Raw genomic sequence first — 10,884 nt, forward strand, 5'->3', positions numbered from 1 at the left:
GATGATTTTGACACAAGCTGCCAAGACGTGTAAGCCCCAGTTCTTTTTTTTTTTTTTAATAATATTTTAATAACAACACACTAACAGAGTCCAATTAACAGCAATCATTACAACACATCACGTGAGAGGGGAAAATGTGAAAATCGTATGCCAGAGTCACTAGATAATTAACAAGGATAACTGCTTATTTTATGCCTGCTTGGGTTCATTTTTTTGCTTTTGTGTTGGGTTTTTTTTTTTGGTATGAAATAGAAAAAAAAAATCCCTGAAGATCCGTTAAGAGCATTTTGGTGTTTATAATAATCAAGTATAACACTATCAACAGACCAAGGTTCACTGTGACCTGATATCCTGATTCATTTGACATGAAGCCCAAACTTCCATCACCTCGAAATCCTCCTTTACGTGTGGATTTCAGTTCAAAATCTGGAGAAATGGCTTGAAGTAGCTTGATCAAAAACACTGAATAAGTTAACTCTCCAGGGTTTTTATGACTTTCATATTACATTTCAGGATCATCACTAATGTTTGCATCTGTTAGTTAGATGTTAGTGCAAGTCAATAACCTCTGCAGGTCAGTTATGCAATCTGCATTTTTTTTACATTAAAGAAAAAGAGCATCGTGAAATCTACAGTGTTACACTCTTTGGTTCATTTGAATTCCCATTTGGTATAATCAAAAAACAGTGACTGTTTCACCTGAAGTTACTGACAAACACTGAATGTATACAAAATGAAACTGGTGATCTTTAAAAAAATGAAAAAAAAAATCAACCTTAACTCAATATTGTTTTCTATCGTCTAAAATATCACCGGGAGCTTGTTGCCTGTTTTATCCACTGCTTGAAATATTTCACCTCCTCTTGACGGGCCGTGATAACAGACGCGGGATCGTATTCATTGTTGTAGCGCAGGTCCAGATGGTGAGCGCCATTGCTGATCTTAATAGCCACCAGAGAGTGAGAGAGATTCGCTGTCACACCACCACTCGTCCAGGGGTCCAGATCTCCGTTGCTAGAATGAGAGACCACAGTCAACCAAGTGATAGGAAAGCATTTCCCTGTGTAAATCCGCCAGACAGCCCTCACGCATACGCGTAAGTATCTCAAAGAACACAGAGAAAGCCAAAGGAAGCCAGTAGTCATCAACCACAATTAGCATCTTTCTTTTTCCTGCTCTGCTTAAGCTAACAGAATTTTGAAGGCTTGCTAGTATTCAAATCAGATTAGTTCAGAACATCTGTGGGAAAAGACAAGCACATGGCGATGAAAAAGCTAAGATGACAAGATTTCTTTTTCCCCCACGGATAAGCTATATGATAATCACTTCTTATTGTGTAAAACAAGTTAGAGATTAAGGGGAAAAAAAAGTATCTGTAAAAGTCTGGGGGCTCACCTGAAGATAATGTTACTGTGGGAACTAATATTCTTTCCGCCGTAGACTGTTTCTACCCAGTCCTCCCGTGGTCGGACCCCAAACATAGAGTAGCACTCATCCGAAAAGGCCTGGAAGTCCCACGGCTGGGGTTCAAACATGTCCTCAATCCCGTCAGTACACAAGGGCATCACCATCTCCGTACAGGCCTGGATCAAGAACCAGAAAGAACTATCAACTGCCAGCGTTCACAGAAATGAAGAATGGAAATGTTACACTAAATATCGTGACGACGTCGGGTGTCATATCTTTCAGTAAAGTATGTAATTGGTATAAAACAGCCTTCTAGATCGCACTGCTATTTTACTTTCAAATTAATAAATTTGCGTACTTGTTTAGGCATCCTTTGGCACCACTACTAGTAATAATCAATACACTGAAAAGGATTAAGGAATCAGTAGGTTCAAATACATGTAACACTGTTGTTTACTGTCTGTTGTGATTCAGTGATTGCATTTCATTTATAAAGATGTATCATTACCTGGTAAAACCATCCCATCATTCCCAGGTTTCCTGTGGCAGTCTGAGAGATGTTCAAGCACTGGGTGTTTCCTGTGTAATTATAATACACTTTGGCTGCGTCAGAAATACCACGTAACAGCTGGTAATCAGACACATCTTTATCAAAGTAGAGGTGTTTGCAGACAACCTGAAAAAAAAAAACCCCTTCATGTTTACTTGCTATGAAAAGACAAAAAAGGATCTTCAATTTGTTATTTGAACAAAACTAAAAAAAAAAAAAAAAAAAAAAAAAGGTTTCTGAGACACTGCCCAGAATCATTATTAGAATCATTAGTACTGACACAGAATTCTCTGAGAAAACATCATATTTTCACTGTAAAGCCAAACTTCAATTTTTATCATCCAACACAAACTAACCACCATTGTACAGTCTCCCTTTAAATCTATGGTCCTGTAATCAAAGGAAAGTTTTGGGGTTGAACAAAGCCCTGTGGAATTAGCTTATTTGCATGTGAAACTGACTGCTCAAGCAAAATTTATCACCGAGCGACTGGCAAAGAGGAAGCTGATGTTGTTTAACTGTGTGAATATTTTCTTTTAAAGAGACATAAAACTCAAAAAAAAAAAAAAAACCAAATGGGATTCCAGCCATCAGCTGGAATCCCTGCCGACAGTGGAAGCCAATGCCTGCACAGTACTGAGAAGAAAGAAAAAAAAGTGTGAAACGCTGAAACTAAGGGAAAAACTTGGTGTTGGAACAGTCTGTCTCTGGGCTTTGTTTGTGGGTGATGTAGCGATTGTTGGGTGCGCTCTAATCGGGGCAGTGCCTTGCTGTTCTGTGGCTGGAGTGGATACGAGGCAACCCCAGAGTCTGTTACTAAGGGCTTTTTTGTTCCAACTCTGAGGAAGAGGAGGAGGTGCCTGGTCTGTGTAGGAGGTGGGTTACAGAAGAGGAGGTGCCGGTCTGTGTAGGAGGTGGGTTACAGACATGTCAGAGTGCAGATTTATACCGTGGAGGGAAAAAAAAAACCGCAATGGCTCTCCAAGGCATCTCTCTCTCTCTCTCTCTCTCTACTTTTCAGACGGGATTAGGCTTATACATTCATCTTCGCCAACAGATTTCCACCCGCTAAGCCCTCAATACCCCCTTCTCACAGTCACTCACATAATCACATTAGCTTTGTCATTAAAAAAAGCCCCCTCCCTGCTCTCACTGCCCAAACTGCTTCAGCCACCTATAGGGGTCGCATATATTAGCAGAGCTGAACCACAAGAGACATAAAATGACCATTTTTTTTCCCCCCAATTGGTTCAAATATAAAGATTTTAAGTCGCACTCATAACGGACTATTTCTGGGATTTCGACATTTTTCAAAGAGTAAATCTCGCAACGGAGACCTAACATTGACATTTTCCATTTTTGTAACCGAGGTTCAGAGATACAGTCACTCTAACAGTAAAGGGTGTATAAGTAACAGACAGGCAGCATTACAACAGGAGGTTGAACGGGCAGTTAAAGGCGATGTTCAGTCTTTTGTGTTTGTGCGGTTTCAGCACGTGAGGAGCAAAGGGGGCTGAATCAAGACGCCGGACTAAAGTCCATAAGGCGCCCCCCCCCCCCTGCTTTGTTCAGAAACATAACTAAAGTTTCACCTGGGTGAATAAACGTAAATCTGATACAAATGTCAAAATGTCACATATATCCATCAACATTTTCAATTTGCATGACTTATGTAGGCAAAATGCTACTTATCCACAAAGAACTCCACAAGCTCTACATGTTAAAAATGATGCTGGATACATTACACTGTCTATCCAGGGAGAGTTTAAAAAGGATCTCATGTTCATATGCGATTACTAAATATGTCTAACGTGACAGCTAATTTTGGAAGCACCAAAACAAGCATCAGTTCATTGATGCGTAAATAAAAACTCAAATCTAAACTAGTTTCAGTTTACAAAAAAAGTCCTTTAGACCATATCAAATTTATTTTCACATATTAACTTTAAGATTACAGAGCATTTATATCGCTTTATTGCCAAGACCTGGAGATCTCTTGCCATTTGAACTGAGTGGATTTGTTAAACAAATGGAGTCACTGAAGCAGAATGCAGATGCCCCTCTGTGCTCGACTTCCCAGTAAATATGTTTTCATTCTGCTCCCCCATGTGCTCCGCCAACAGGGAGCACCTCCAAAGATCTGAAAAGCCCATCCAGTAAGAGGCTTATTGGCTAGAGGACAGTAAAGAACGGTGGCTTACCACAAGAATCTAATCAAAGAGAGAGTGCACAAAACTGACATGAAACAAAAGCCTTATAAATATTAATGAGACTAATTGCTTACCGATGTAAACAAGTGCTACAAAAGATCTGAACACTGCCGATGCAAAGCTACTGCAACAACCTTAGTGTCAAAACCAGGCAAGTGTATGACAGATGGACTGACTGGACTACGCCACAGAGAGCTCACAGAAAGCACAGAGCGATGCTATGGTACGCCCTATTGCTTTGCGAGTTTTAGAGAGCAGAACGAAGAAATTGTAATAATCGGGTGAAACTGATTAAAAAAATGGAGATTCGTGTGCCTCTTCAGAACCGTTTACGACGACCTCGTGTTGCTTTTAACATCTTTTATCACTGGTGTTACAGTCCAGGGGTAATAACTACTTAAAGATAAAGTCAGTTTTTCCTTTTTTGGCAAAAGTAACATTTTGTCTACACTTTTACATCAGTTTCTGTAACAGAAAAAGGACTTATAAGTTCAAAACGTAGATATTACTTACACTATCATACACAAACTTTTCCATGTGTAAGGGTGATAAAATACCAGATGATAGTCTGTAGTAAATGTTATGTGTGTGTAAATGTATCGGTTTTCTTAGTACTTAAGGTCCTGTACCTCAATGGGCCAGCGTGGAAGGGGCTGTAGGAAGTTAGCTTCATAAGGATAGTCCACCATTGCCAGATTGGCCCAGGTCTCCTGCAGCCAGGATTTCAGTCCAAACACATCCTCAGGCTTTTTGAGTGGCGAACACAAACTGAACTCCTTAGAAAGCCACTCGAGACCTGCCTCTGCACAAAGGCCGCAGTCAGACTTAGACATTTTTATCAAAGAAACGGGGGATCATTTCAGTCTGAATCAAAAAGACTATGTCAAAAAAAATGTTTTTAAAAATACACGACAAGCTAGGACAATTGTATAACAAGAACTGGCACAGTGGGACTAGCAGAACATTAGAAAGTTACACAACAGAACACTTCACCAAAATAACTGAGAAAAACGTAAAGCCTGAATCCCCAGGAAAAATATTTACTCGCAAAAAAATGTCAAAGGGAAAAGCTTTAAATGAAACATTTGAGTTATTCGGTAACTTCCTGAGAGCAACTTGTTTTACTACCTAAGGGTTTGGTCGTACTTTAGCTTGTAAAGACACCTAACTTCACAGGAGGTGATGCGAATGATCATAAGAATACACAGAAATACACAAATGAAATAAGGTTCAGTCTGTGATTACGACAGGCAGCTGTACCTGAGGATGACAGATTGTTGATAGCTGTCCATGATCTCTTGATGTTCTTGCTGCAGTTGGGACCACTATTAGCAAAGTCTTTGGTGACAATTTTGTAAAAATCACCGCATGGGACCATGCCAGTGAACTGCCAGATTGGAGCAGAGGAAGCCAGAGCACTGGAGTCAACAAAAAGATAAATAACAAAGCTTTTTTTAAAAAAAGATGTCGAATGCGGTCTGTAGCACGCTGTGAAACGTTTGTGGAAGTATCAAGGGCCAGTTCAGTCTATTTTTTTTTTTTAAACTCAAAATTGACACAAAATTGCTATAAAATGTTTGGAGAAGTTAAGCCAGGCTGAGTTTTGAACACAAAATTGACAGAGAAATTGCTGTAAAACGCCTACCGAGCGCTGAGCTCGGAAACTGACTGAAAATTGCCGAAAAACGTTTGATGGAGTACGTCGAGCACCCGGGGCGTTTTGACTCCCCGCTTGGCACGAGTGCGGGGCGAAGCACACTGTGTAATGGCAGTTGTGTAAAATCTAGCTAAGTGTCCACTAATGTTTCTCACCCTATGACCGCACTGGGGTATTTCATCCTCAGCCAAGCCGCCAGCATGCCTCCGTATGACCCTCCGATGGCAATGACCGGACTCCCCCGGGCTCCGGGAACGGTCCTCTTCAGAGCTTGAATTAGAACAGCAAAGTCTGCTAAGGCCTGCTCTGAGGTCAAGTAGTTCAAATACTTCGCATCCTGTGGGTTTACAGATAGGGGCAGCAATGGGAGGAAAAACAAGACACTGATATAAAACACAGATCAATATCCAGTATCTGTTGAGAAGTTCGATTTTGTCTCACGACGTATAAACTTGGTTGAACCGTGCGCGTGATGAGACGTGATAAGTGATGACATTTTATGATGACTCACGCTGTAAGACTCCTGTCCGAACGGGAGGGACTCGCCGTAGTAACGGTGCTCAGCAAAAACCAGCATTGCACCAAGCTCCTCGGCCGTGTCCCACATGAAACCCTATGAAATGGGGGACAAAAAAAAAAATCCCGCGTCATGGTTACGCGGCATGATTTTAACTGTGTTACAAGAAAAAAAAAAGCACTGGTTTTAAAGTCAGAAGATATTTACAGTGTTGTTGCAGAACCATGCGATGTCTCCTTCATTGCCCGTGTAGAAGAGTATAGGTGCTCCCTCCTTATGCCAGTGTAAGTCATTTACAAGATATCTCTGCTTGAATGTGCCGTTTTCCAAAAATCCAAAATGATCAATCTACAGCGAAGGGAAGAATGAGACAATTTAACCGACAATCCATAGGACAAGCCAGACAAAGTAAGATAAAACTCACCTATCCCAATGCACTTTTCTTTTACTTAAAAGTCATAACAGTTCAAACCCATGACAGCATAAAAATAACACAAAAACATAATAAATGCAATATTATGGAATTGTTCAACAAAAATAATGAAATTTATGGAGAAATTATCCAAAAACACTTTCTTTTTTCCTACTGATTTTGTTAACTAGGAATGTATCTTTTTGGACTTGTCTTTTTACTGTATCTTTTTAGTGTATTTCTACATAGGTAGAGACTGTGCAATACTCCACAGGTTAACACTTGGTGCTCTCCCTAGGACTCTGGCCGTGTGCCAGTTCTGTATTGTAAAGCAGACAACCTCAGGGCCGGGAGGAAGGATAATTAGCCTCAATTTGTATTAAAATCCAGTGCCAGTTTCAGGGATTCCACATTAGTTCCGGTTTCACAAACCCCCGTGATATCCTTTCATTCAACCTCAGTACTCATCCAGTGTCTTTCCGATTTCTCCCTGCTCTCTCATTTTCCGATGTTTTCCCAGCCCTGTAGCACCATGCCTCCTCTGGGCACTACTGAAGCAGCCCCCCCTCCCCAAACTTGAATCACACCCAATACTTAATAAAGAACATTTCCTTCGGGTGTTTTCTTTTTTTTCTTTCTTTAAAAAAAAATACCCTTTTTCTTTTCCTTTGGGTTACAAAAGAAGCAGAATTTTATGAGCCAATGAAAGCAAAAAGGCTCCACAGTGTTCAGTGTTACACTCATCCAGTGGCTGGAAGATTTTGAACTGGCATCAAACGTCTGTCAAAATCACACACACACACACATTCAATTTTCTTACGAAAGTTTGGGTAGATTGATATTAACTGCATATCAAGATAGAAACCACCTAAAAAACAATTATATTTAAAATACGTAAAGTGACCTAGCTGCACTGATTGCATGGAAATCACACTGAACACGTTTGTATGCTTAAAGCATTGTCTTAAAATATTTTTCATAAAATGAAAATTTCTGAAACAGGTAAAATAAGTATATTTTACCACACATTATTTTAAAAGCAACATTGCACTTTCTTCTCTGACACTCATGAGCCTCCTTCATACAACTGAAAAGTTTAAGGGCGCTACACACTGCCATCTTGTGGTCTCTATAATGGCTCTTCCTATGACTGCAGAAAGTCTAAAAAGTCTTAAAAAAACACCCTTTGTCAATGGAAAATATCTCATTCTTGCTAAACAAGTTATGTACACGTATAATTTCAAACTGCCCTTGTGTTTTACATCAGTTCCAATTTCACATCTACAATTCAGGCATGATTTTCATTTGATTTTTATCTGAAGAGTACTACCCTGTGTCCCCACACCAGACACCGATCCGTTTAAAGCGTACAATCGAGTCAGAAATATTTTTTGCGTTTCCTTGTTGGTCGGCGTAATTTGTGCTAAGTTCAGCTGTCAGACACACTCCAAGTTCTACTTTCAAGAGAAAATGTTTCATTTCAGGTTCCTCTCTTCAACTTTGTTCCTTTTTCTATCGCCACCAAAAGCAGAACATTTTTAATTAGATTTTCTCTATCCTAGTATTACAAAAGGTTTTGTAGCAGGAAAAAAAAAAGAAAAATACTCTCGAGACTGCTTTTGCATAAGCTAAAAACAAAAACTGAGAAAAAAAAGTAAATAAATTTATACATAAAGCTGACGCTTGATCTCGATTTTAATCTCTCACATAAAAAAAATACATAAACACTAATTAAGATGCTGTGGCTGATTTGGATCTGAAAAGGGACTGCAATTTTAGTGATCAAATAAAATCAATATGAAATCAAATTCATCAGTGACTCCTTACATCTATCACTTGTTCAAATATCACTGTGGTATAATATACTATTTGCCAACAGAGGGAGTTAAATAAATTAAGCTTTACATTTCCGGACCGTGAAAACTGTTTACAGTAAAATCACAATTCATAAAAACAAAATAACAGCACGCTGACTTTTCCTTCTTTAAAAACCACTTTCTTTACTACCAACCGTTTATGGGCGCAAGTCGTGCTGACACGGGAAAAGGCAAGACAATGGGGAGTAAGGGGCACGAAAAAAAAAAAGGTGAGGAAATCGCCTCATTCTTCCTGAGGACCTGGCAGATGAGTTTGGCCCCACGCAGGACTGCTCAAGCAGAACGGACAGATTTTAGAGACAATGACTTAAGGCTGCTTTGTTCAGGTCAAAGAGAAATGGGGGTCACACCAGAGGTCTGTTTGTGAAATACAGAGGATGCGGTGTTTTTCCTTTGTCACACAAGCCATCCTATCCCACTACGGAAAACCAACCCCATTTAACACGCTGTAGAAAAATCCTCCCTGTATACACCTGAATGGACTCATAAACGACAGCATGTACAGACATAGGCCTGACATTGAAATACGCTGTACATTGTCACTGGTTGTGTTTCACAAAACTGGCAAATTTCTTCACTTGGCCGTGACCATGCGCAGGGCTGGTTAAGAGGCAACCAGTAGCTGTAGAATAAATAGTAACAGGGCTTTTAACATTCACTTTCAATCCTATTCAAATGAAAAAAAAAAAGGGGGGGGGGGACCCTTTAGGCTCAGGGCCAGCAGAGGATATGCCTCTGTGAGCAGGAGCAGAGCCAAATGTCTTATGGCTTTGCCATTCTTCTGAGGAGGAAACACGGAGAAGCTGATTGTGTGCAGACACAATACAGGGGCAGAGTAGCAGAGAGTATGTCAACTGAAAATTAAGGAAATCCTCAGAGGAAAATCAGTTGTATAGTAAAGAGTAAAACATTAATCGACAAAACTGCTGTTGGTTTGCTGAATAACCAGGTTTCTAACGATGCACAATGCACGCCTCGCATTTACGTAAGTTGATAAAGTGAAGCACAAATGCAGCATAATAGTGTAAGAAGAAATATTTTAAGATTATGATGAAGAGGTCATTTAGGCTGCTTACCTCGAATTTAAGTTTAAGCTTTAAGTGAAACAGTTGTATAAATACATTTTCTGTCCTTACTATCTCATCTTTATTGTAGCTTTGCTCCGAACATAAGTTTACACACGCTGACCATTTGAGCAATCAACTAATCTGTTTCTAATAAACCACAGTACTGAGTAAATCTCTCTACGCGTCTCAGTTTAAAACATTACTCCTTTTACATCAGTTGCGAAAACCCAACCTGGAAATATTGTGTCAAAGGTGGAAGACCATACGCCTCCCCAAAATATTAACAATACGTTAGGTTTCATTTAAAAATGTCAGTATATGAAATTCACTCAGATCTTACCTGCTGTTCAAAGTAGCAAGTTTTGTATGTGATGGGCCGCTGAGCAGTCAGTGAAGTGAGTCTATGTCTGCCTAAAATGTGTGGCTTTAGCGCGAACGTGTGACAGCAACCGAAGATCAGTAAAACTATGATGAGTTTGAAAGGGCTACCGACAGCTCCCAATTTTGCACTCATGATAGACTTACTTATTGCACGGAATGCCACACTGAAAGGAGAGAGGACTCCTCGCCGGAGCGTATTTTGACTTGGGTCGCGTAAACGGAAGAAGGAAGAAACCTGTCATAAGACAATCACAACTGTCTCACGGGATGTAACTTTACACGCCTCCCTAAGATGTTGTTCAACAAAAAATAATAACATTGCACTATCTGGCACAATGCAATTATTCACTCAGAATTCGTGATTCCTTTCTAGCCTCCCGTGAACAACTCACTAAACATTCATCTGTTTTAACTAAACGTCTAAACACGTCTACAAATACAGTAAGAAAAGTTTGTTTAGGAAACTGAATTTATAGACAATTCATCCGTCGAATGGTAAACATTTTGGCAATAATGCTGCAATGGAACGATTTACGTTTGTCGTGAACGCTAGTGTGCACTGCAAGGGCCGATGGAAGTTGAAGTTCATTATCACCTAGCTCAAGCGCGTTGGACCTAGTGAAGATAGTGTAGTATTATGTTTATTCTTTTGGTTCAAAATAGAGATGGCTCTCTGATTTTAAGAGTTTTGTTAAGAGCTGAAAAACCACACTTGGACATTTTATTTAGTGTCATAATTTCGTATTTAATTGGGAAGCGCTGATATTAACTTGTAGCCTACACATGAGCAGTTACTCCAAAAACAA

General features: G+C 39.8%; 1 protein-coding gene across 1 annotated transcript; it reads right to left on the minus strand.

Annotated features, from left to right (window-relative positions):
• Nucleotides 1-101: 101 nt before the first annotated feature.
• Nucleotides 102-10,504, minus strand: prcp (prolylcarboxypeptidase (angiotensinase C)). The gene is made up of 9 exons (XM_030777409.1): nt 10,038-10,504; nt 6,549-6,689; nt 6,336-6,437; nt 5,980-6,161; nt 5,428-5,585; nt 4,797-4,969; nt 1,916-2,083; nt 1,396-1,583; nt 102-1,014 (listed from the first exon to the last, which is right to left on the minus strand). Exons 1-9 carry the CDS (start codon nt 10,209-10,211, stop codon nt 810-812), a joined length of 1,491 nt encoding a protein of 496 aa, XP_030633269.1. The 5' UTR covers nt 10,212-10,504; the 3' UTR covers nt 102-809.
• Nucleotides 10,505-10,884: the final 380 nt, after the last annotated feature.

The sequence above is a fragment of the Chanos chanos genome, chromosome 6 (assembly GCF_902362185.1).
Source record: "Chanos chanos chromosome 6, fChaCha1.1, whole genome shotgun sequence".
In the NCBI taxonomy this organism is placed as follows: domain Eukaryota; kingdom Metazoa; phylum Chordata; class Actinopteri; order Gonorynchiformes; family Chanidae; genus Chanos; species Chanos chanos.

Bases quoted from the DNA above. Each gene is read 5' to 3' on its own strand.
- prcp (XM_030777409.1), bottom strand. From the start codon at position 10,211: ATGAGTGCAAAATTGGGAGCTGTCGGTAGCCCTTTCAAACTCATCATA. The intron at 5,586-5,979 runs GTGAGAAACATT...TGTTGACTCCAG, and splicing joins TACCCCAGTGCGGTCATAGG to TGCTCTGGCTTCCTCTGCTC. The intron at 2,084-4,796 runs GTACAGGACCTT...TTTTTTTTTCAG, and splicing joins TTCCACGCTGGCCCATTGAG to GTTGTCTGCAAACACCTCTA.